Source organism: Scyliorhinus canicula, chromosome 5 (assembly GCF_902713615.1).
Source record: "Scyliorhinus canicula chromosome 5, sScyCan1.1, whole genome shotgun sequence".
Classification (NCBI taxonomy): Eukaryota; Metazoa; Chordata; class Chondrichthyes; order Carcharhiniformes; family Scyliorhinidae; genus Scyliorhinus; species Scyliorhinus canicula.
In genome coordinates, this window is record NC_052150.1 from 96,332,370 (window position 1) to 96,359,225 (window position 26,856).

Below are 26,856 nucleotides of genomic sequence, written 5' to 3' on the forward strand. Positions count from 1 at the left end.
GTAATAATAGCTTCATTGAGAATTTGGAGGCAGTTTCGCCAACACTTCGGGTTGGGGGCAGGGTCAAGGGAAATGCCGATTTGGGGAACCACAGATATGAGCCAGGGAAGTGGGATGGAAATTTTCGGAAATGGGAGGAGAAGGGGATTAAGACACTAAAAGATTTGTTTCTTTGGGGTCGGTTTGCAGGATTGAAGGAGCTGGAAGCGAAGTGTGGGCTGGAGCAGGGGGAAATGTTTAGATAAATGCAGGTTTGAGATTTTGCCAGAAAGCAGATACAGAGCTACCCGGTGGAGCCGGCCTCCACATTGCTGGAGAAGGTGCTGACGACAGGGGGACTGGAGAAGGGGGTAGTGTCAGCGGTTTACGGAGCTATCTTGGAAGAGGAGAAGGCACCACTGAAAGGGATCAAAGCAAAGTGGGAGGAAGAGTTGGGAGAGGATATGGAGGAGGGCTTCTCGTATGAGGTACTCTAGAGAGTGAATGCCTCCACCTCGTGCGTGAGGTTGGGGCTGATGCAGCTGAAGGTGGTATACAGAGCACACCTCATGAGGGCGAGGATGAGCTGATTCTTTGAAGGAGTAGAAAATGTGTGTGAACATTGTGTGGGGGGGGGGGGCTAATCACGTTCATATGTTTTGGTCCTGTCCAAAGCTAGGGAATTACTGGAAGGAGGTTTTTAGGGTAATCTCTAAAGTGGTGCACGGGAAACTGGCCCCTTGCCCCCGGGTGGCCATATTCGGGGTGTCGGACCAGCCAGGGTCGGAAACGGGTGTGGAGGCAGATGATGTAGCCTTCGCCTCGTTGATCGTCCGAAGGCGGATCCTGATAGGTTGGAGAACAACCACTCCACCCTGTGCCCTGGCATGGGGGGTGGGGGGGGGGGGGGGGGGGGGGGGGAGGAGAGGGGGTCCTGTTGGAATTCTTGACTCTTGAGAAGGTTAAGTTTGAACTGACGATAAGAATGGAGGGGTTCTACAATTCATGGGCATTATTCATTATGCACTTTCAAGATTTGGATAACATCGAACATTAGTTGGGTTAGGTGGGTGGAGGGTTGGTGGGAGGGGGGCTGTGTGTGTTAATGGCGACTACGGTTGGGCAGCAGGGTAGCATAGTGGTTAGCACAATTGCTTCACAGCTCCAGGGTCCCAGGTTCAATTCCTGGCTTGGGTCACTGTCTGTGCGGAGTCTGCACATTCTCCCTGTGTGTGCGTGGGTTTCCTCCGGGTGCTCCGGTTTCCTCCCACAGTCCAAAGATCTGCAGGTTAGATAGATTGGCCATCCTAAATTGCCCGTAGTGTCCAAAATCACTCTTAGTGTTGGGTAGGGTTACTGAGGTGTGGGGATAGGGTGGAGGTGTGGAGTTGGGTCGGGTGCTCTTCCAAGAGCTGGTGTAGACTCGATGGGCCGAAAGGCCTCCTTATGCACTGTAAATTCAATGAAATTTAAAAAAAATCTATGACTATGGGTGATCCCTAGTTCCTTTTTGTCATTTGTTTGTGTGAACATGCGGGCTAATGTTTGGGGTTTGTTGGGAGGATGGGATCGTTGTTTTTGATATGGGGATTGACATATTTGTTACTGATTATTGTTTATTGTTGGTGGGTGTAAATTTGAGAGAAAATTTGGAAAAGGAGGAGAATTAATAATATTTAAAAATAAGATGGCACTGGTTGCGCTGGAGCACATCAATCCCACTGATGGGTCGGCTGGGGCCAGGGGGCACCTGGGGAGTGTCCTTGGGGGATATCCATATGACCTGTGGCCCTAAATTCACAATGGGTAGTCAGCAGCACGTGCATCTGCATGGCTGTCTTGGAGGCTGTGGCAATGGCGTTCCGTGCATGTACACTCCAACCCCACAGCCCACCTCTTGGCCACCTCTCGCTACTCCCCCTGGCCCTGGCAGAAGCCCCAGAACCAGCGGCACAACTGATGCAAACTATGGCGATGTTGGACATTCCGTACCCGCTCTCTCACCCTCATCAGCGAAGACGCCGGTTTCACAAGTTTTAAAAGCACAAGTGAACCTCGCCGTCGAGAACTTGGCCCATCGGAGGTGGAGCATCACGGAGGCCCTGAAGAATACCGGATCGAGCCCGCTAATGATATGTCAATGGTGTTTACTGTACATGTGTTCCGGAACGCATTGACTCTGCCGTCAAGGAGAATTGCGATTTGGCGTGAAATTGGCACCTGCCTCGATTTTGGTTTCGGAGCTGATTCTCCGCCCAATCGCATTTCTGAATTCCGGTGATGGCCGATGGACAATTATATCTCATTTACTGGGCGTGATTCTCCGGTCAGCGATGCCACAATTGTGTTCGCCAATTGGCTGGAGAATCCCCGTTTCTGACCAAATCAAGGGCAATGCCGCTTTCGCGATGCTCCCTCCTCCAAAGCAGCATACTTGCACCGCCCGCCGTACCAATTGCCTCAGATTCCAAAACTCCCCGATGTTCCGCCCCGACCGGCCGTGTTCCCAATGGCGTTGGTTGCGTGTGCTATCATCCATCGGGAACTCGGCGTGGTGGCTACGGACTCGGTCCAGCGCCGCCGCTGTTGGGGGAGGGCCGATCCGTGGGCGGGGTGACTTTGCTAGGGACTGGGGGCACTGTTGGGGGGTGGTCTGGGCTCGCAAGCCAGCCAAAGGTGCGGCACTATTTTACATGCCGGGTCTGCAAGCGGCCAGCGGCATGTTGCATGGCGCGGCCGCTGTAGGCCGTTGTCATGCGCTGACACAGACCTGACAATTCTCTGGGCCGTATCAGCAGCTCGAGCCGGGCGTTTTACGCTGCTCGGCTGCTAGCCCCCAGCCAAATGGATTTTCGGTCATAAAACTCCACCCTTCCCACACTGGCGTGGGGGACATACCCTCAAAATCCGAGAATCCAGCCCATTGTTTCTTACAGCATTTTATTCAGTTTCCACAAAACTATTTAAAACAATCTTTCTGTGAGAAATAATAATAAAATGTCACAGGTAGACTTACATTAACACTGCAATTAAGTTACTGTGAAAATCCCCTCGTCACCACATTCAGGTGCCTGGTACTCAGAAAGAGAATTCAAAATGTCCAATTCACCTAACAAGCACGTTTTTTGGGACTTGTGGGAGGAAACCAGAGCACCCGGAGGAAACCCGCAGACATGGGGAGAACGTGCAGGCTCTGTACAGACAAATAGCTATTCTGGGAAACGAACCCGGGTCCCAGGTGCTGTGAAGTAACAGTGCTAACCACTGTGCTACCGTGCCACACATAAATCCTTAGTTAATTTTATACCTCAGGCTTCAGGAGAAGGCCTTGGGCCTTCCTTATCCCAAAATTTATGCAGATCATATCCAGAGACAGACTGTCACTTCAGACAAGATTTCTGATAAGCAGTTGTCCATACCTCTCATGATCGTATGTAACTATATCAGGCCTCAATAAAGGAAATTCTTGTGGCAGTGGATAACATCCCTGCCTCTGAGCCAGAAGCCCTGTATTCAAGTCCCACCCCAGGACCTGATGGCCAAGGAAGATGTGTTCGTAACACAGTCAAACAGGTTGATTGTCAACCTGTACATCCTTTCAAACACTCCAATGGCTGATGGTAAGAGCGGTAGGGACTCCTGGTCAGCTACACTTGATGCAGGGTGGTGCCCCTCAAGCTTTTAGCACCTGGCGACAGACTAGTGGCCTGTTCCAGGAATTACTACCTTAGTGCACCACTAGGCATGGGAAGAGAATTGGAATTCATTGTGGGTAGTTAACCTTCCACAGAAAGGCACAATATTGAAATATCCTTGCATGTACTTTTAAGATATTAATGAAACCAGATTGCATAGACTTTATTTTCTCTGTTCCATCTCCTCAAGTGCAGTGCTGGCCTACCACTGCCTTGTCAGTGCACTCATTATACATCTATAAGATAACAATTGATAAAAGCCTACAACATGTGTATACACACCAAAGGTTTCAAAAAATATTTTCATAACAAATGTAGCATAGTGGTTAGCACAGGTGCTTCACAGCACCAGGGTCCCAGGTTCGATTCCCCGCTGGGTCACTGTGCGGAGTCTGCATGCTCTCCCCATGTCTGCGTGGGTTTCCTCCGGGTGCTCTGGTTTCCTCCCACAGTCCAAAGATGTGCAGGTTAGGTGGATTGGCCATGCTAAATTTCCCTTAGCGTCCACAAAAAAAGTTAGATGGGGTTACTGGGTTACGGGGATGGGGTAGAGGTTTGGGCTTGGATAGGGGGCTCTTTCCAAGTGCCAGTGCAGATTCGATGAGCCGACTGGCCTCCTTCTGCACTGTAAATTCAATGATACTGTGAAGATGTTAATTTGCATAATTGTATCGAGAAAACAATGGCATCATTTCTCTCAATGTACTCCATGTTTTATTTATTTATAGAATACAACAACTTTCCATCATCTCAGCTGCAGGGAGAAGTGGCTCCAACCTAAATCATATGGAGCTGAAGAAGGTTGGTTTTGGAGGAGAAATCTGAGGACAAATCCTCCTATTCCTCCTCATTTTTTTGAATCACATTTTATTCAAACTTGTATCAAAGTAGGTTACAACAAATAAACACCCCGGGAAACATTTTTCCCAACAATCAACTATACAGTTTGTTTGGATTTTTCTCCTTTTTCACCCTCCCCACCCCTGTGAAACGAACAGCTCCTCAAACACGGTCACAAACATCCCCCACCTTTTCTCAAACTCCCCTGCTGAGCCCCTGAACTCATACTTTATCTTCTCTAACCTCAGGAAGTCATACAGGTCACCCAACCAAGCCGCTACCCCCGGTGGCGATGCCGACCGCCACTCCAGCTAAATTTGTCGCCGTGCAACCAGAGAGGCGAAGGCCAAGACATCAGCCGTCCTCCTCTCCATGAGCTCCGGCTTCTCTGAAACCCCAAATATCGCCACCAAAGGGTCCGGGTCCACTCCCTCCTCCACCATCCTGGCTAAGACCGCAAACACTCCCGCCCAGAATCATCCCAATTTTTCACAACCCCAAAACATGTGCGCGTTATTCGCTGGCCCCCACCCACATCTCTCACACTCATCTGCTGCCCCCTAAAAGAACCCACTCATTCTCACCCGAGTCATATGCACCCTGTGCACCATCTTAAACTGTTTCAGGCTCATCCTTGCACAAGAGGTGGTCCCGTTTACTCTTCGCAGTGCCTCACTCCATACTCCCCAATTGATTTCCATTCTCAACTCTGCTTCCCATTTCTCCTTGATCTTCACCACCCGCTCGCCATCTTGCTCTCCCAGCCACTTATATATATCCCCAATTCGTCCCTCCCCTTCCACATCCGGAAGCAGCATTCGCTCCAGCAGGGTGATCCTGGAAATCTAGGGAAGCCCTTCCAGACCTTTCATGCAAAGTCCCTAACCTGTAGATACCTGAACTCACTGCCCAACCCTCCAAACCTCCCCAACAAGCCCATAATCCTTCCCATACTCTCCAATGGATCTGAAACATACAGCAAGAGGTCATCGGCATAGAGCGACACCCGATGCTCCCTCTGTCCCTCATTATCCCCTGCCACTCTGCCGACCCCCTAAGAGCCATCACCAATGGTTCTATGGCCAGCGCAAACAGCAGCGGCGACAGCGGGCACCCCTGCCTCGTACCCCTGTGTAAGTCACATCATCACAATTTGGGGCATACACATTTACCAGTACCGGTGCCCCTTCCAATACCCCACTCACAATCAGATATCTCCCACCTGGATCCCTCACCTCCTTCGCACTCATGAATCCCATTTTTTTGCTCATTAAATTAGTCACACCCTTCAATTTCAAATCAAACCCCGAGTGAAAAACCTGCCCGACCCACCCCTTCCTTAACCTAACCTGATCGTTCACATGGAGGTGCGTCTCCTGCAATAAGACAACCTCCGCTTTCAGGTTCCTGAGGTGCGTGAACACCCGCGACTTTTTAACCGGCCCATTCAGTCCCCGGACGTTCCACGTTACCAACCTTACTGGAGGCTTGCGCCTCCAATCCTCTCTATCGTTCGTCATCTTCCCCACTTAACTCCGCCCCCTTTAATTCCACTCTGTACCTAGCCCATCCCAAATGGCCCCTTTCTTCGCCCTTGACCATGCCATCTCTCACCCCCTGCCACGTCGCAGAACCCCCCCCCGCTTTTCCCCTTCCCCTTCTTCCCACCCCACTTCTTCCTCCCCCACTTCCCCTTTCCCCCTCCCCCTTCTCCCACCACCTTACTTCCGTTCACCAGCATAACCTGCTAGCGTGGCTGCCCCTGCCCAAAGGCACATCCTAATGACCTCCCCCCCCCCTCCCCCCGCCACTCCTCAGCTCAAAAAAGAAGGCCTCCTGATGGCCTTACCCTCCCCCACCCAAACAAGGGGCTGGTTTAGCTCACCAGGCTAAATCGCTGGCTTTTAAAGCAGACCAAGCAGGCCAGCAGCACGGTTCGATTCCCGTACCAGTCTCCCCGGACAGGCGCCGGAATGTGGCAACTAGGGGCTTTTCACAGTAACTTCATTGAAGCCTACTCGTGACAATAAGCGATTTTCATTTCATTTTCATTTTCAAGGACTTCTCCTGAACTCCAGGTAGCCTTCTCCAAAAGCAAACAAACAGTCCCATAAAACAGGAGGGGGGAATGGGAACATCCATCCCCACATAATCTTTTCACTCCTACAACTCCTTACAATCTCACCATTGAACAGAACCCCCCCCCCCCCCCTCCACAAAAAAAGGCCAAAATCCCCCAATCCGTACACCCACTTCAAACATGGTCCCGACCATTACATAGTGCCAGCACCCCGGTGCCCAAGCATGGTCCACTCAATTCTCCCCTAGTTTATGCTCCTTAATTAAGTCTTCAGACATTTCTGGGGTCTCAAAATAATACTCCCGGCCTCCGAACGTCACCCATAATTTCGCTGGGTAGAGCACCCCAAACCTGATCTGCCGCCGGTACAGCACCGCCTTGGCCTTGTTGAAACATGCCCACCATTTTTCCTCCTCCTCTTTATTCCTGATCCATTTGAATAGGGATGGAATTCCGATCAGCTGGTCTTCTCTCTCACTCTGGACTTTCAAAAATGTTTGCAAGCCTTCCTGGTCAATTCAAAACATGTGAAGGTTTTCCAGTGGCAAAGGCCTGAATATTTTGCACTTGCGTTGAGTGCACAGAGTCGGGAGTCTTCCTGGCTCCATAAACCTGACTCCTGAAGAAGTGCCCTGGAAGTTTTGATTTCCAATCTGATGGAGGTCAGGTTTTATGGGAGTCACACACATCCCGCCCCCCTGGAAATAGCTTGGATGCAGCCGAATGTGAAGGCAGGCTGGGTAAAAAAAAAAGCCCTCCAGACATCACACCTCACTCGCCCTCGTATATCTGCCATGAGGACCAGGGAGATGGGGGCTGAAACTGGGGGGCCGGGAGGTTGGAAGGGGGGGGGGGGGGGCGTCCTTGCTCTAAACAGAGTTTCTTGTTCTTCCCCAAGCCCAAGGCAGAGCCTCAGACCTGAAAGACCAACGTTTTAAAAAAGCAGAACCTCATGCTGAGTTCCAATTTTCTGTAAAGCTGCTCTATCAGTGTTATGGTGCCCACCCACTCCCCATGATCCATCATAGCCCCCATACCAATCCATGCCTATCTTCCCAATTCCCTGACCCTTCATACCCACCTCCCCCTTAGAATAATCCTATTGGTAGGTAAGATGCACCATTGGCTAAATATGATCTTAGTCCACACTCCACAAAAAAGAATGGGAACTCACAGAAAGGTTTAGTTTTGAAATTTCCATTTCCACTTTTAAGTATTGTATTAGGGTTTCCATATGAAAAGCACCAACAGCTGTAACTTGATAACACTCAGTAAATAGTGAATAATAATAATCGCCTATTGTCACAAGTAGGCTTCAATGAAGTTATTGTGAATATTATCACTTAATGAAATAAAATATTCCATGTTTTCTTACTGTCTGCAGGCTTTACATACATACTCAAATGTTGGGAATGAAATAACTTTGAAAGATTTATTTTCCTTTTCACTGCAGTTTTCTGCCGTGTCTATGTGGCAGATCATTCTTACGTCAGCTTCCGATCAAAAACGTCAACGTCGGCACAGCAGGTTCTCCACATTGTGGCTGAGAAGCTGCAGCAATGTGAGCAGGATTTGATACTTACGATAGTCACTTCCACCGAGGGTGAGTTTCCTCTCACTGCATCAAACTAAAGGTTTAACACAAAAACAGCGCTCCAATTATTATTCAGATGTAGGTTCCTAATTTTAGAAACTATTGATGTTTTTTCAATGCAGAGTTAAAAGTGATTTCACCAATTGCTCTTTGGATATGTTTGTAAGATTTGAAATGGTCATTTAGCCTGATTTCTAATTCAAGATGTTTTTCCTGTTTCTAGAAAGGCAAATTCTTCAACCGGATGACAAGTCAATTTTTAAATCCCTCGATCCCACCACCCGTATACTTGTTTGTAAAAAAGATCCCACTGATTTCTTGGTAAGAGACAATTTTTCTAATTTTGTACACTAAACCATGCACCAACATTTCTGGTTTCTCTGTCTACTCTCTAATCTCTGCTGTGTGATGTTAACTTATGCAATAGCAGTTGTTAATGTGGCAGTATTGGAAATCAAAGATGGCCTGAGCATTGGGCTGGATTCCACAATCAAGGGCAAGCAGAAAGAATATTAGCCATGAAGGATGAGATTTAGGGGTGGCACGTGGCGCAGTGGTTAGCACTGGGATTGCGGTGCTGAGGACCGGGATTCGAATCCCGGCCCTGGGTCACTGTGATAGAAGTTAGAATTTACAGCGCAGAAGGAGGCCATTCGGCCCATTGAGTCTGCACCGGCTCCTGGAAAGAGCACCCTACACAAGGTTAACACCTCCACCCTATCCCCATAACCCAGGAACCCAACCCAACACTAAGGGCAATTTTGGACACTAAGGGCAATTTATCATGTCCAATCCACCTAACTTGCACATCTTTGGACTGTGGGAGGAAACCGGAGCACCCGGAGGAAACCCACGCACACATGGGGAGGATGTGCAGACTCTGCACAGACAGTGACCCAAGCCGGAATCGAACCTGGGACCCTGGAGCTGTGAAGCGATTGTGCTATCCACAATGCTACCGTGCTGTCCTTGTGGAGTTTGCAAATTCTCCCCGAGTCTGCGTGGGTTTCACCCCCACAACATAAAAATGTGCAGGTTAGATGGATTAGCCATGCTAAATTGCCAAGATAATTGGGTACTCTAAATTTATTAAAACAATGAAGGATGGGATTTAATTAAATGGGAACCAAGTCGCATAGCGAGCATGTTTAGCCGCGTGTTGCCCTCGCCTGCAGTGGCAAGAAACACAACGCTATAAAACAGAACCCGGGTTAGATAGGGGGCTCAGCAGGGAATGCAAGGGAGAGGCCGCACATAGTCCCGTTTTGAACACTGACGAGCTCTGCTCGCCGGAATTCCTCAGTGTAGCGAGAGCAACACTGGAGCCCCCAAGGCAAACCCTGACCAACCCACCAACACCCGCGCATGGCATCCCCTCGTCCCCCCACCCCCCCCCCCCCCCGTCCCTCCCAGATCACTACCGTACAAAAAATGCCAGGTTGCCATTGCTCCCGCGCCAGGCATCGGGTTGGGATGTGCCCTGTCCACATGAGGTAGGCCCCCTTACAGGTGGCTTGGGGCTTTGGGAGGTGTCGCATTAGGGAGGGTCAAGAAATCGGGACGCCATTTCCCATTCTCTTTCACTGAGGAGTTTTGACGTGCGGAGCTCCTCAGTGAAGGAAATGGGACTAAGTGCAGCCTCAACAGGGCGTTCCCCACTGAGGCCCCAGATTGCAATATTCCGTTAAAGAGCATGGTCTTTCTCGGCGCTGTGAGCGCTGGGAAACATCCAGCTAAATGCGCTCGACATAAGGCTCTGTTGCAATGCAGTTCCGCACCCCATAGCTTATCCAATAGATGTACCAGCAGTTATTAATGTGATATTCATGTATCTGTTCCAGACTTTTACAACAGAAAGTGATGAAATACCACAGCGAACTATCCAAATGCTTGGGATGAACACCTGGCAATTGGCCAACAAATTAACCAATTTTGATTGGGATTTGTTTAACTGCATATGCGAAGTAAGTGTTCTGCATTAAACATGCTACAGAGTAGCCTTTATTTTTTCTGTTCAGGAATATCACTGTTGTTAAACGAGTATTATGAGTTTTGGATCAATATCTAAACAACCTGAAATAAATACATCCAGTGCACGGGTAGCTGAAAGAAGCTCTATGCTGTTTGTTCCCTATACACAGCTGTTTGTACAAAGCAAACACTGATCTAGTGACAGAGTAGGCACTTTATCAAAATGTAAATTCTCATTAGCTGGATGGTCATATATCAATGTACGCTTCATTTCTTACAATCATGTAATGCTTAACTAAAGCTAATTCTGTCTGACGACTATTCAAAACTATGATAACTATTCTGCATTGAATAAAATGCAGAACTATTGGATATGTCCTTGCAGAAATGTTTGTTTGACATACCTACCCCCTACCTCCCTCCGATTCCAGTATTTTCTGCAAAAACTTGCATGTCTTCTTCTGGACCCCATGCTCTCTTCCTCTCCTCCCACACACCCTCCACACCCTGCCCACCCAAAATCCTCAGGCGTCTCCATTTGTCTCCCCCTTTCAAACTGCTTTAAAAACTTGCCTTGTTTTTCCACTTTAAAGGCAGCATTTAAATCCAAATTGTCGTCATTGGAATTGGCGTTCAAATTAATAGGAAAAAACTGTAACTTGATCATTGAGGAGACTCAATTTCCAGGTGTGAATCTGAAATTGAACAGCTTGTTCAGGCTGAACCAGAACCATATTATTCCAGTCTCTTCCCACCTACATTTGTGATTCATTTGATACCCTGGGCTGGATTCTCCGCCTGTGGGGTGCTCTGTTTGCCGGCAGTCTGATCAACCAGCATAACGGAGCATCCCGCTGACGGGATGAAATTAAAATGTGGCCGGGTGGAGAATCCAGCCCCCTATCTCATTCCAACAAGTTCCAGTATCCTGGCCATGACCACTTCCTTTTCACTATTGATCTCCAATCCCTTCATACCTCCATCAAGATAGTCTGAAGGCTCTCCGCTGCTTCATTGAATGGATATTGGAACAGTCCCCATCCACCATTGGCCTCCTGCGCCTAGATAACTTGTTTTCTAATTAAACAATTTCTCCTTTAACCTCTCTTACTTCCTGCAAACAAAAGATGTGGCAATGGGTAGCCACATAGGCTCCAGTTATGCCAATCTTTTTGTTGGGCTTGTGGAACATTCGTTATTCCAGTGCAACTCAGTTCCCCTTCCACAACTCTCTCTCCATCTCATCGATGATTGTATCAATGCCACTTTCCGCTATGTTAAACTGGAAACATTATTCCATTTTACTTCTAACTTCCACTCTTCTCTCACTTTTACATGGTCAACCTCCAACACTTTTCTTCCACACCGTCTTGTCTTCATTTCTGGTAATAGACTGTCTACTAATATTCACTACAAGCCCACCAACTCCCACAGTTACCTCGACTATGCCTTCTCACACCTTACTTCCTGTAAAGATTCCATTCCATTCTGCTAGTTCCTCTGTCATATCTATTCTAATGACTCTACTTTCCACCTTGCACTTCTGACAGGTCGTCCTTTTACCTGAGGAACCAAGGATTCCCTCTGCCCACTGTGGTTGGCAGAGCCATCAAATGTATTCAATATATTCCCACATTTCTATCCCTCATCTTCCCCCCCCCCCCCCACCCCTCCTAGAACCATGCAAAGTGATGGAAGGAGTCATCAACAGTGTTATCAAGCAGCACTTATCAGCAATAACCTGCTCAAGGATGCTCAGTTTGGATTCCACCAGGCCCTTAGCTCCTGACCTCATTTACAGCCTTGGTTCAAATATGGACAAAAGAGCCGAATGCCAGATGTGAGGTGAGAGTGACTGCCCTTGACATCAAGGCAGCATTTGACCTCGTATGGCATCAAAGAGCCCTAGCTAAACTGGAATCAATGGAAATCAGGGAGGAAACTCTCCAGTGGTTGGAGTCATACCTGGCACAAAGGAAGATGGATGTGGTGGTTGGAGTTGAATCATCTCAACTCCAGGACATCACTGCAGGAGTTGCTCAGGATAATGTCCTATGACCAACCATCTTCAGCTGCTTCATCATGGACCTCCCTTCCATCAGAATGTCAGAAGTTTTGAAAGAGGATGTTTGCGGATGACCGCACATAACGTGTTCAGCACCATTCACGACTCCTCAGATAATGAAGCAGTCCATGTCTAAATTCAGCAAGACCCGGACAATATCCAGGCTTGGGCTGAGAAGTGACAAGTTACATTCGCGCCGCACAAGTGCCAGGCAATGACCATCTCCTACAAGAGAGGATCTAACCACCACCCCTTGACATTCAATGGCATTACCATCGCTGAATCCCCCACAATTAACATCCTGGGGGTTACCATTGATCAGAAACTGAACTAGACTAGCCACAGTAATACAGTGGCTACCCGGGCAGGTCAAAGGTTGGGAATCCTACGGCGAGTAACTCATCTCCTGACCCCCCCCCCAAAACCCTGTCCACCATCTACAAGGTCAGGAGTGTAATGGAATACTCTCCACTTGCCTGGATGAACGCAGCTCCAACAACACTCAAGAAGCATAACACTATCCAGGACAAAGCAACCCACTTGATTGCTCCCCCTTCCACAAACATTCAAACCCTCCATCACCGTTGAACAGTGGCAGCCTTGTATACCATCGACAGGTTGCACTGCAATAACTCGCCAAAGTTCCTTAGACAGCACCTTCTAAACATGCAACCACTACCATCTAGAAGGATAAGAGCCACAGATACCTGGGAACCCCACCACCTAGAGGTTCCCCTCCAAGTCACCCACTACCCTGACTTGGAAATATATCGTTGTTCCTCAACTATCTCTGGGAAAATCCTGAAACTCCCTCCTTAACAGCACTGTGGATGTACCAACACTTCAAGGACTGCAGCGGTTCAAGAAGGTAACTCACCACCACCTTCTGAAAGGCATCTAAATGCAATAAATGTTGGCCTAACCAGTGCCGCAAACATCCCGTAAATGAATGATGAAAAAAATATATCTTTGTATGCTTCCTTTGTCCTCACTTTCCACCCACCAGCCTCTTATTCAAATAATCATCCTCACCATTTACGCCATCTCCAGCATGATCTCACTAACAAAGACATCTTCTCCTTCCATCCGCATTGTGAAAGAATCATTCCTTCTTCAATACACTGGTCTATTCCTCTATCACCCCCAACACCTCACCCCCTTTGCAAGCAATTGGAGGAGACATAATTTTTTTGATCACTTTACCTCCCTCCTCACCATCCAAGGTCCTGAACATTCCAGGTGAAACAGTCTATATACTGATATTTCTTTCAATTTAGCCTAATATATTCACTGTCACACTGCGGTCTCTACACTCTGGATGCTAAATGCAGACTGGGTCATCACTTTGCGGCACACCTCCATTCAGTATGTGCCCATGGGCCGCATGTGGGAGGCTAGTGGTGACAATGGTTCACAAGAGGGTTTGAGGTGGTGATCAGTGTGAATGGCAGGGGCAGTGGCAAGATGTGAAACAAATGGTTGCAGCAGCATGGTTTGCATGTTGTATTCAGGTAGTATATTTTAAATATCTACCTTGTTGAGGAAAATTATCCAAGGGCTCATCTTAATTAATTTCATCCTCCCTCTCCACATTCGACACCTGCCGCACTGGCAGCTGCTCTATGGTAAACCCTGAGAGAAGGTTGGGGGTTGTGAGGGTGCTTTTTGTGTAACAACTGCCCCAGAACCATCTCTAGAATTGGTCTTCAACCTGGTCCTGAAACTAAACCCACGAAAAACTCCCTTACAATCATATTGAACTGTGTGCTCTCAATTTCGTAATTTTCTGCATCTATATAATGCCTATCACTGCCTCGTACAATCACTGAACATTTGGAATATAGTCTATGTTTTAATGTATCAAACATGGCAGCCCCCAGTTTGTGCACAAGATCCCAGAAAAAAGAACAAAAATAAAAAAATAACAACCAGATAATCCATTTTAGTGATCTCCTTTGAAGGCTTCATATTGGCTCGGACATTGGGATGGGCTCTCCTGCTCTCCTTAAAGAAATACTTTGGGATCTTTGATGTCCACCTACATCATTCAAAAGACAGGACCTCCAACTATTCAGCATTCCCTCAGCACCATAGGAAATTGTCAGCCTTGATTCTGTACTCAAGTTTCTAGAGCACAAATTGAACCTACAACCTTCCGACTCAGAGGTGAGAGCGCAGCTCACTGAGCCACGGCTGGTGCATAAATATACATTCACCTGTATTCTGTAAAGGTGATTTGTGACAATGTATTGCAACCAATAAAGTAAAGTTAACAATCTGTGTTAAAGCAGAGTGAACATGCAAAAACTCTTGGTTCTGTTGATTTCTCACTTTAAATAACAGATACTTGTTTCTCATTGGTACGCATTAACAGGAGGACATGCACTGACTGTCTTTGTTTATGTTTCCTTTGCAGCAGGAACTGATTTATTACACATTCCGCAGAGGGAACACAACGGCCAACCTTGACTTTCTGCTTCAGCGGTGCAATGAGGTCCAACTGTGGGTTGCTACTGAAATCCTCCTCTGCAGCCAGCTGTCCAAACGGGTGCAGCTTGTCAAAAAGTTCATAAAGGTTGCTGCTCAGTAAGTGAAAATAACAGACTGTACAAATAGGTCATGGAAGGATTGAAAAACAAGAGCAACCTCATAGTGTTTCCAGGGCACATCTGCAGCATGCAAAGGGATACTGTCCTTGAGGTCTGTGTTTGGCAAAGCTTTTCTTTGGATAGGGAGCAAGAACTTTTCACCATTTTCATTACATCACCCACTAAGAACCTAACCACTCATTTTGATAAAATTTGCATAGTTGTGTTTGCAAAATGTTGTTTCCCTCAATGTCGCTGGGTCAATGTTCTAGAATTCCCTTTGCAACAGCACTGTATGAAGTGCAGCGGTTGAAGAAGACTGCTCACCAGTATCTTTGCAAGGGTAATTAGGGATGAATGATAAACGCTGACCTAGCCAGCGACTCCCACATCCTGTGAAATAATTTTTTAAATTCTGATTTTCTTAATAGTGGAGAAACTTACAAAGATTTATGACACATTTTACAATAATGAGGGAGCCACACCGAACCATCATTTTAAAAATACGGCTGAAGAATAATGGACTGTAACATAATTATCTTTCTACTATTTCTACTTGCACACAAACAGCAAATGTTCCTTGCTGTTCTAAATAGGATATCTGTCTCAAGAGACTTATTGAGCCTTGTAGCACAAGCAAGTGTAACTAAGATGCATGCAGCTGAACTGATAGTTGCTGGAGGCCGTTATGTTAATTAGTAATATCTACAATGCAAAGTCAGATTCCTCCTTCTGTTGGGGTAGTCACTCCAACAAGCTAACCTCCCCAATTATATCACCAGCCCCATGATCTAAACGAAAACAACTGAAAAATGCAGTAAACAAGAGTTAAATTTAGTTAATCTTCCTCCTAATACTTTGAATCTTACCCGTCACACTGATGACAAAGAGTTTTTCTGCAGGCTCGTTCATTAGCCCTTGGAGGAACTCTCTGAGTGAGTTATAATGGTTACCGCAAGTGAAAGAACAATTGGAACTCTTGGTCACCAGAGAGCAATTCTGTGTATACCATGAATGGAAATGAGTGCTGGGATGCTGGAGGGTGTTTGATTTATTACTGGAACATTATACTAGCTCCTCAAGTGATAATTCATTACATGGATAGATTATTGTTTTATAATTTACTGCTATGAATTACCACCCAAGAGGGGAATTAATTGATTGCTTACTCCCATAGTTTTTTTCCCATTTACTCTGAGCATTGTGTTTAAAAAACAAGAGGCTTGTTTCTTTCTAATCAAATTGCCCATTTATACAAGATCGATATTTCCAGAAGGAAAACATTGTTGAGATCCAACATAATAGAACCATATTCTCAAAGGTGCAAAGGGCAAGGCACTACGGGTCCCAAGGGCTTTGAATTTGGTTTATTTTGATGAAGCAGTAGTAAAATATTTAGCCTCTGATGTTGTTAAATGCGAGGGTATCCCTAAACCCAGAAGGATAACTTGGAACATCAGTTCTTAGTGCTGTATATTTTCAATTTGGGATAATGTGAGAAACATATCAAAACCAGGGAGGAACAGTTCAGTATTGTTGTGATCAATTAATAAAGATTATTTATTAACCTCGAAGAAAACACATGACAAGAAAGACTACGGACGCGATTCTCTTGCCACGTTGCGCTCAAGCAATGGCACAACGCAGCCAGAGAATCACGGGAGAGCCCGCCAGCGGGCCACCCGACAGCCTTAACCCAAGTCCCACGAGACGTCGGAGTCGGAGCTCCGCCCAAAAGGGGCGGGACCAAATGACGCTCGCCGAAGTAGATCTTAAACCTAGTTACAACCTACCTGCCCAATATCCCCCAGCCTCCCGAGATTCTCCGGCCTCCACAGGGAAGCTGCAACCGGTACCAGGGGGGTCTCGCGGGTCATCACAGACTTCTGGGCAGTCAGGGTAAGTGCAGGGTGACTCCCTGGCCTTCCCCCTAAAACGCAGGCACTGCCAAGGTGCCCAAATAGCACTGCCAAGACAACAGGAGCACTGCCTGTGTGCCAGGGTGGCAGTGCAAGGGTGCCTGAGTGCCAGAATGGCATTGCCAAGGGTCAGGGCATGAGGACAGCAATGCCCACGAAATGAGGGTGGAGTGGGGATTTGAGGGGTTGGGATGTGCAGGACAGGTAAGTAGGGGTCTCTGGGTGGTTGAAGAGGTGATGGGTGGGGATCCTGGAAGGGAGGGGATGCTGTAAGGGGGTTTCGGTGGGCCTGAAGAAGGGAGATTCTCTTTCCATTCATGGCAGCAGGATTCTCCGCTCCCACTGCAGTGAATGGGAGATTGGGCTGAGCGCCAATTTCGCCGTCCTCACAAGTAGCAGTAGCAGGGCAGACTTACAATGGAGAATCCCAGCCTTAAAACACTACAACAATATACTTTACACTAATGGCTATACACCCGCAATTTCACATTCAGTTGCTCCTTGTTCCCCAACTACCTACATTTCCTGAACTCTGAGAAAAGCCCTGTTTTTTTCCAAACAACATCCAATATTATATAACTCTATGGGCTAAATCCAGCAGATAGTTACCACCCCTACAGGTTATTTTTCAGGTTTGGGAAAGCCGTCTTCAGTATTCAATGCAGAGATTCTTCTCGGTTTGAGTTTTGATTTTGAACTGCAACCTTTTAACAACAGCTTGTTTTCAGCAGAGCCTGCTTTCTGCAGCTGGGTGTAGCTGCTTCCCCACTCTATTTCCAGTTATCTTGCCATGGATATATTGGGCACGATCTTCTGAAAAGGGAACAAAATCCCCTAGCAAGCGCACTTAGCCGCTTGTTTCCCGGCACTCACAGTGCCGACAAACACATCACTATTCAACGTGACTCGTGATGAATAAGGGGCCTGAAAGGGGAATGCGCGGCCGAGGTCACACAGGCTGTTTTTTTACAAAGGGGAGGTCTGCTCGCTGGAACTCCCCATTACAGCAAGAGATCGGGATGCCATTTTGAAATGGCACCCTGATCTGCGGGGCCCACAAAAGGGTCACTGCAGCCCCCCCCCCCCTTCCAACACCCACACTGACGCCACCAGCCCAATTGCCCGTGCGCAAAGAATGCCAGCGTTGCACCTTGGCAGTGCCCACACCAGCTGGCAGTGTCACCTGGGCACCTTAGCAGTTCCAGGCTGGCACTTTCAAAGTACTAAGATGGCAGTGCCACAGCACCAGCCTGCCCAAAGAGCATGTAGCTGAGGGCCTCCGATCCAATTGGAGACCCCCAAGGGTGCCATTCCATCAGGTCCCTGTTTGTGGGGACCAGTGCTGAGCGACACTCGCCCGAGACGAAGGGGATGAATCCCAAATCTTCAGGTACCTCGGGATCTGCACATTAGAGTAAGGCTTACTGCCTCGTAATTATATTACTGCTAATATGCAGATTTGCCAAAAAGTGATTCACCTCGCAACGTATCACGAGATTGCGTTGAATCTTGCGAGGCATTGCAAGTCGGGTAGATCTCAGGAGCGGTGGCAAGCTGCTTTTTGGGTGCAGCTTGACCTCAGGATCGCACCTACTTTTTCCCCCTTTTGATGTTACCCGCCCTGTGGGCCAGATGTTTAGCATATAAGTGCCAATCCCTTATCTCTCCACTTTGAAGTCACCTCTTCTGGACACCATTATTTTCCCCTGGTCACTTAGATAAACACTAATTTGCATCTGAAAAACACCCCTTCAGACAGCTGTACTTATTGGTTCCCTCCTTATCGCATTTCTTTATTTTATTTTTATCCCAATTTCATTTTTATCCAATTTTATTTTTTAATCCTGATATCACTCAGTTCTTAACAGTACAACACTTTAGTTGATTACTTTCAGCCCAAAGGATCATCTCCACACATGTCTTACAGAGCCAGGGTTCAATTGGGTTCAATTCTGGCCTTTGGGTCTCCGGGTGCTCCGGTTTCCTCCCACTGTCTGGGATTCGTGAAATGGGCGCCAGATGCCTGTTTGGGGCATCTAGGGGCCCGATTTGGGCGGGAGCACCGCGACTGTGCTCGGGAGGGGACAGGCCCGCGATCGGTGCCCACCGATCGTTGGGCCAGCGTCCAAAACGGACGCACTCTTTCCCCTCCGCCGCCCGGCAAGATCAAGCCGCCATGTCTTGCCGGGCGGTGGTGGAGAAAGACAGCACCGAGCATGCGTGGGTTCGTGCCGTCTGCGCGCTAATGACATCCGCGCATGTGGGGGTTGGAACCGGCAACCCACGCATGCGCGGGTGACATCAGAAAAGCACCGTTTCCGCGTCATTTCCGGCACGACGAGATCGCGGCCGGGAACGACGGGGGCCCGCTCCTAGCCCCCCCGGGTGGGGGTGAATTAGGTGCGGGGAGCGGGCCCCGAGGCCGTCGTGAAGCTCGGCCGATTTCACGACGGCCATCCCGATTTTTATCGGGAGCGGAGAATACCGCCCATAAACTTTTCTACAGACCTGAGTACAATGATGTCGAGCTTTTTGTGCTTAATTGCTAAATATTCAGAGCTCTGATAAGGGGATACGGGTGGGATTAATGTAGACTCAATGTGTCCGCAAGCAGTATTTATCACTTTAAATTATGATCCCATCAGTTAAATAATTTTAGTCTCCAGCATGAAACTCTCCACTAAATCATCCACTCCCAAGGCTCCAGGTCTAAACTGGCTCCCACACTCCTCCCCCCTCCCCCCTTCCCCCCCCCCCCCCCCCCTCCCACCACCTCCTCGTTCCTGCCAGCGTCTAACCCCTCCTCCCCAACTCTCTACCCTTTCTGTCCCTGCCCAAGGGGATGGAGAGCAGAAGGAGAAAACGGCAGAGGGTGACAGGGTAAAGTGGGGAGGGAGAGCAGAGTGATTGAGGGAAGGGAATGGGAGAAGAGATAGAGGAGGGGAATGGGTGGAAGGGAGCTGGGGAAGGGAGGAATGTGGAGGGGAGTGGGGTAGGTGGATGCAGAGTGAAGGTAGTGATGAAGGGGGAAGGTGAGGTGTGGAAGGGAACTGAGGGGGCAGCAGGGGATGGGGAATGCAGAGAGAGCTGGGGAGGTAGAGGAAAGGGTAGAAGGTGAGGGTAAAGAGGAGGTTGGAGAAGGGGAGTGGGAGCGGGAAAGGGAGGGAGAAGTGGAGTGGGGGAGGAGTGGGTGGGGAGGAAGGGGAAACAGGGATGGGAAAAGGAGGGAGGGGAATAGGGGAGCGGAGAGGGTAAGACGGTGAGGCAGGGCGGGCAAAGGATGGGAGTGGCTGAGGGGAAGGGAAGGAGAGAGGAGGGGAAGGGAAGATGGGGAGGGAGATGGGGAGTGGAGGATTGGGACAGAGATGAGGGAAGGAGCGGAGGCAGAGGGAAAGGGGGGTGGGGGAAGAAAGGGGCGGAAAATATGTGTTTGATATGGGAGTAAGAGGGGCTTGGGGAAGGGTATAAGAGGTGTGCTAGGAGCAATGGGAGGGAGATAGAGGTTGGGTCAGGGTGAGGGGGAGTGTGACCCGACACACTGTATACACAATTGGCTGAGCCTTGTGAGTGTAAATTATATTAAATGATGACAAAATAATTGCATTTGAGAACAACTGACATCAAATAAAAGCTGTTGAAAATAAATTATGTTAAATGATATGAAAAACGTCAGGTCGGAATGTATGTAACAGGAGTTATATCGAATGCTTTAAAATGTCTGATCCCATGGTTACAGCGCTTTGCGTCAGCTCAGATTCTCTTACTGTAACTGCACCCAAACTGAATTCGGAGAAAAAAAAGAACAGATACCAGATACACAGAATCAAACAGCAATCGACTGAACAATACAGATAACAATCCTCAGCAGTGTGGTCTGTGACTGTTTTCGGAACTTTGAGTTATACGTGAAAATAAATAGAATGGGACAAAGAAATATCCCCCGTAAAGTGGGTTAATCCACCAAACGCAACTAACATTTCAACAATTTACAAAGCCCAAAACAGAATATCGGCAACAGAAGAAGGACAGCGAAGGAGAATGGGTTTTAAGCAGGTGTTCCGATTTCCTCCTGCAGTCCAAAGATGTGCAGGTTAGGTTGTGGCCATGTTAAATTGCCCCTTAGTGTCCAGGGATGTGTGTAGGTTAGGTTAAGGGGTCAGTGGGATAGGGCGGGGGGGAGTGTGCTCTGTGAATTGGTGGAATGCCCTTTCAGATGGACAGTGCAGACTAGATGGGCCAAATATCCTCATTCTGCGCTGTAGGGATTCTATGTGACACCTGATGCATATGAAGACTGCAATTTGCAGTCAACTTCATCTTTAGAGGGCACCCTCATTCCCCCAGCTCTCATGGGCTGTGGATTAAATAATCTTTCTAACTGGCACAGCCAGTCACTGATACATTATTACCTCATAGCCTGGCTTCCATAACCAGTGGCCTTGAATTTACAGACAGCTCATGCCCTCTGGCTTCAAGGTGCAGCCTGAGCGTGCAGGTTCATTCTGACTGCACTCATCCTCCCTCTTGTATGAGGGTCTTCAGCCCTCGTGAAGCTGAACTACCTCTCGTCAGAGACCCTACTCTGCCCATGCTGCCTGGCATCTCACAGAATCCCACCCAGGGACTTGCATTCGCCTCCTGTAATGACCCTGCAAATTCATCTCCCACCCACTTTCCACTCTGGAAGGGCAAACCTCAGCGGTGATATTGCCAGAAGCCCAGCAAGGAGGACACGGGAAATATACCTGCAAACTAACCACCAGACCCCTTTAAACCCAGAGGCTCACAGCCATGAAGGCCCGCTAGGGCCTGCGAGTGACATCCCCCCCTAAAATGTCAAGACTGATTCTACCCCATGGCCCCAAGTTACACGGATCTGGGATACCTACGTCCACTTCGGTGCCCCTCTGTAATTGACACCCAGAAGGGTAATGGTGACCTGAGCACTCACCTTCAATATCCCCTTCGGATGTGACATCAACAGGTTCTCATTTTTTATAGAGCTGTTGTAAATCGAGCAGGAGTTATGTGTCGCCGGTGACCGATGAATATTCAGTAAGCGGGGGGCTCCGGGGGGGTCCTAGCGGGGGGGGGGGGCTCACTAATAAAATGCTAATGTATTTCAATGAGGTTCACGATCTTCTGTGGCGCCGATTCTCGTTACATCACCAGCGAAGGGCCTGGAAAATCAGGAAAAGCGATCTCACCGGCAAAAATCGCATTTCCCGATTCTCGCTTTAATTTGCGCCATTGTCGCCATTCTCGCTGACGGCTCATGCAGGCTAGAAATTGCCACCATGTGTGGGATTGAGAATGAGAGTAGGAGAGTGAGTGTGAGAGACTGAGCAAGTGTGCGGAGTGAGTGTGAGAGACTGAGTGAGTGAGTGTGCAGGTTGAGTGTGAGAGACTGAGCGAGTGTGCAGAGTGAGTGAGAGACTGAGGGCGCAATGTAACTAAAAATATAATCGAGTCAATTCAGGGCGTGACTAACTGTGTCGTTCCCATTGCTTGTAGCACCAACAATGACCCCGCTATTTAAAGACACTATTTATTACAGCGCCCCAGGTGGGGAATGCCCCCCCCCCCGAGGCCACACTCAGCATCAATGTTTTTGTTACATTAAGATAATCATCAGAGTATAAATGAAGATGTGACTCTGGCGTACTGAGATGTAATCTGAGGTAACACCAGATTAATGTTTGACCTGACCCTTCGGATGTGACATAGAAATAAAATTGAACAGTAAGCTTTTTAAGAGGATTGAGAATAGCACAGATACTATTTTGACCCCATTTCAAATAATTGACCATCATACAGGAACAGAAAACATTTTTTTTTACTCTTATCACATGAAGAACCTGTTGTAATGGGTGAGAGAAGATAGGAAAAGTTGCACTAATTTTAACCTGCCAATTGTGTAAAATAATGGACAGCAGACAACGCGTACTTATTCAATGAACAATTTTCAGTATGTATTTTTTGTGCATGATCCTAGACTTTAAACTTCAGTCTAACTTGAAACCTCTTAATTCCCAGCTGCAGGGCATTGAGGAACGTTAACTCCTTCTTCGCCATAATCATGGGTCTCAACGGTGCAGCTATCTGCCGCCTCTCACAAACATGGGAGGTAAGGGGAGAATTTCATTAAAATACTCAAACTATTATCATCAGGGTGGTGGGCGTGAGCTTTTGGTGTCTCAGGATACCGGTGGCGTGGAGCTGGGTCCAGTTGCATAAATTAAATTTGGCGCGACTGGTGGAGGGTATGAAATCGGACTTTAGGAGGTGGGATGTGTTGTCTTTGTCGTTAGCAGAGCAGGTGCAGACGGTTAAAATGACGGTGCTGCAGAAGTTCTTCTTCGTATTCCATCTTTGTTCCCAAGTCCTTTTTTAGGAAGGTGAATGGGATAATTTCGGGATTCGTGTGGGTAGAAAAAACCCCGTGGGTGAGGAGGGTGTTTTTTGGAAAGGGGGTGAGGGAGTTGGAGGGGGGTGGAGTGCTGGCACGGTGAGTCTGCTGAATTACTATTGAGCTACAAATATCGCAATGGTCAGGAAATGGGCAGTGGAAGAGGGGTTGGTTTAGGGCGGATGGAGGCAGCATCACGTAGGGAGACTAGTTTGAGGGCACTGCTGTTGCCACCCTCTTTGTTCTCTCTGGCCCGGTATTTCATGAGCCCGGTGTTGGTCTCAGTGTTGCAAGTCTAGAATCAGTGCAAGCAACATTTTGGGTTGGAAGGAATGTCTCTGTGGGCGCCGAAATGCGATAATCATAGGTTTGTGCTGGCGGGCTGGATGCGAGGTTCCAGGGCTGGTGGCAGATGGGGATAGAGTACTTCAGGGACTTGTTTGTAGGGTATGTTTGTGGGCTTGGAAGAGCTTGAGGCAATGTATCAGCTGCCTAAGAGGAATAGGTTCATGTACCTGCAGGTGAGGGACTTTGTGAGGAAAGAGTCCTTCCCGGGCCTGCCATCTCCAGTGTTACAAGATAAGCTATTGTCCAAAGACGACATTGGAGAGGGGAGAGTGGCAGACATTTATCGAGAGCTGGTTGGGAGGTAGGGTGCTCCTGTGGAGGAGATCAAGCGCAAATAGGAGGAGAAGTTGGGGGAGAAGGTGAGGGTCAGGCATGTCCCAAGCTGAGGGAGTTCTGGCAGAGGTTCACGGACATCATGTCCGAGATTCTGACCGTAGAGGTGGTCCCGAGTCTGGAGGTGGTGATATTTGGAGTGTTGGAAGAGCCAGGAGTCCAGGTGAGGAGAGAGGCCGATGTTTTGTCATTTGCCTCTCTGATAGCCCGGAGATGGATTCTGTTGAGTTGGCAGGACTCCGAGCCACCAAAGGCAGCAATGTGGGTGAATATATATGCAAAATACCTTTAATAAAAATATTAAAAAAGGACAAATCACTCTTCCAAAGTTCTGTTGAGAAATGAAAGGTAAACATTATTGTGATCCTATTATTAACGTCAGCAGAAAGTCCACATCTCTGGTCTTTCCAAATGACCAACTTGTTACCACGTTCGCCCAGATCCTCCCTGGACCCTATACATATCATGACCATTATATCAGAGGTGTAAAATAACAGAATAAAAATAATCTCCCCAGCATGCACAAAGATAGCAAGAATGACCTCTCACACATCTGTATTCCACACTTAAATTTCTTGAATCTGATGGATGAAATGATGAGCATTTGAATCCTTTAATAAGGCAGAATAATAGCTTCAGATTTGCACACTAAATCCATCGAAACATAATAACAGGATCTGACCATTTAGCTCTTCTGACCCATTCCAACATTTAATGAAACAATGCCTGATTTGTACCTCAACTCCATATACCTACTGTTGCCCTATATTCCTTAATGCCTCTGGTTTACAAAAATCTAGATTTTGAATTTATAGTTGATCCAGCATCAATTGCCATTTTCAGAAAGAGAATTCCAAGTTTCTACCTCTCTTTGCCTGTATCTGTGATTCCTAACTCCCCTCCTGGCAGGCCTGGCTCGAATGTTTAGACTTCTAGGTGCCCTAAACCAAGGAAATATCTTCCCCCACTTTACCCTATTACCTTTAACATCTTGAAGTCTTCAATCAATTTGCCTTTAACCTTTTAAATTCCAGTTTATATAATCTCTCCTCATAATTTGGCAATTGCAGGCAAGAGGCCAATCCAGGGGCACAGGTTTTGTGTGACCTCAGGAAAACCTAACCTGCCCAATACTGCACCTTCCAGAATGTGCACCTGACGTATTTGTGACTTTGCCCAGGGGTTTTGTCTTCTCGTACAAGTCGGGTTCACAGTGTGTTTTGTAATTCACAATGAAGTGTGTGAAGATTGTCAGTGCGGAGGTGGGTCAGTTCTGGTTTATCAACACAGCAACTGGTTCCCAACATGCTTAAGGGGCTCTGTGCCCCCTCAGAACACCCATGGCTCCCCCATGCCCACTCAACCTACCCATCCCTCTGCCGCCCTATTGCCTCTAAGATACTCCATGTCCTCCATATATCTTCCAAAGCTATTATTCAAAAAATAATCTTTATTGTCACAAGTAGGCTTATATTAACACTGTTACTGAAGTTACTTAATTACTGTGAAAAGCCCCTAGTCACCACATTCCGATGCCTGTTCAGGTACACAGACGGAAAATTCAGAATGTCCAAATCACCTAACAGCCACATCTTTTGGGACATGTGGGAGGAAACTGAAGCACCGGGAGGAAACCCACGCAGACACAGAGAATGTACACAGTGACCCAAGCTGAAATTGAACCAGGGACCCTGGTGCTGTGAAGCAACTGTGCTAACCATTGAGCTGAGCCAAAGCTATTAACTGATTTTGAAACCCAGCCAAGCATTCGTAATGGCTGCAGATGTCATAACAAAAGCATTGAGTTGCATTTCCTGAAATTGGCAGAACAGAATGATGTCCCATTCCCACGTCAAAGCATAGTGCCTGCAAATCAATGGGAGGGAGGAGGTGCAGTGATTTTTTTCAACTTTCACAGAAAGGTTTTTTACTAGCCATTGCTGTCAACTGATTTTAATCACAGCTCTTGCCAGCAGAAGTTGACAGAACTTTTGTTTTGCATTTTTAATGCACCATGGCACTTTTGACAACTGACAAAGTACTTTAATGTATGACAACAAGCACACAATATTGGTCAATATAAGACTCAACTTACCTTTGCAGGACAAGCCCATACGAGTCACAGGTCAGTGGTGGAGAAACTAATGAAGAAAATTCTGAAGGAGAGAACCTAGCTCCATTTGAGGCAAGGTTTGACCAGGAATAGTCAGCATGGCTTTGTCAGAGGGAGGTCATGCCTAACAAATTTGATTGAATTTTTTGAGCATGTGCAGATGAGGGTAGTGCAGTTGATGTAGTTTACATGGATTTCAACAAAGCATTTGACGAGGTCCCACATGGGAGATTTATAAAGAAGGCAAATGCACATGGGATACAGGATAACTTAATAAGATGGATTCAAAGCTGGCTGAGCTCTGGGAAGCATACAGCTGCTTTAGTGACTGGAAGTCAGTGTCCAGGGCGTACCACAGGGATCTGTGCTGGGTCCCCTATTATTCATTATTTATATAAATGACTTAGATGACTATGTAAATGGTAGGATCAGTAAGTTTGCAGATGACACAAAGATAGACCGGGTGGTTAACAGTGAGGCCGAGAGTCTTGGTTTGCGGGAAGATAAAGACGGGATGGTCAAATGGGCAGAAAGGTGGCAGATGGAATTTAATTCTGAAAAGTGTGAGGTATTACACTTTGGAAGTAACAATTTGACAAGTAAATATTCAATGAATGGCACCACACTGGGGAGTCGTGAGGAACAACGAGACCTTGGTGTGTTTGTAAATAGATCTCTGATGGCAGAAGGGCAGGTTAATAGGGTAGTGAAAAAGGCGTATGGTACACTTGCCTTTATCAATAGTGGCATAGATTACAAAAGCAAGGAAGTCATGTTGGAGTTGTATAGAACTTTGTGAGGCCACAGCTGGAGTACTGTGTGTTGTTCTGGTCAGCACATTATAGGAATGAGGTGATTCCACTGGATGGGTGCAGAGCTGTTTCACCAGCATGTTGCCTGGGATGGAACATTTTAGTTATGA

General features: G+C 47.5%; 1 protein-coding gene across 3 annotated transcripts in view; it reads left to right on the plus strand.

The window, feature by feature from the left end:
* The window catches only part of rapgef5a (Rap guanine nucleotide exchange factor (GEF) 5a), a 282,740-nt gene that overhangs the window by 235,960 nt on the left and 19,924 nt on the right, over nucleotides 1-26,856 (plus strand). For all 3 annotated transcript variants that reach the window (XM_038797428.1, XM_038797429.1, XM_038797430.1), the window contains 6 exons: nucleotides 4,403-4,475; nucleotides 8,048-8,197; nucleotides 8,412-8,509; nucleotides 10,030-10,152; nucleotides 14,641-14,810; nucleotides 22,768-22,858. In XM_038797428.1, coding sequence (XP_038653356.1) covers nucleotides 4,403-4,475; nucleotides 8,048-8,197; nucleotides 8,412-8,509; nucleotides 10,030-10,152; nucleotides 14,641-14,810; nucleotides 22,768-22,858 — 705 coding nt within the window. The remainder of the gene's footprint in view (nucleotides 1-4,402; nucleotides 4,476-8,047; nucleotides 8,198-8,411; nucleotides 8,510-10,029; nucleotides 10,153-14,640; nucleotides 14,811-22,767; nucleotides 22,859-26,856) is intronic.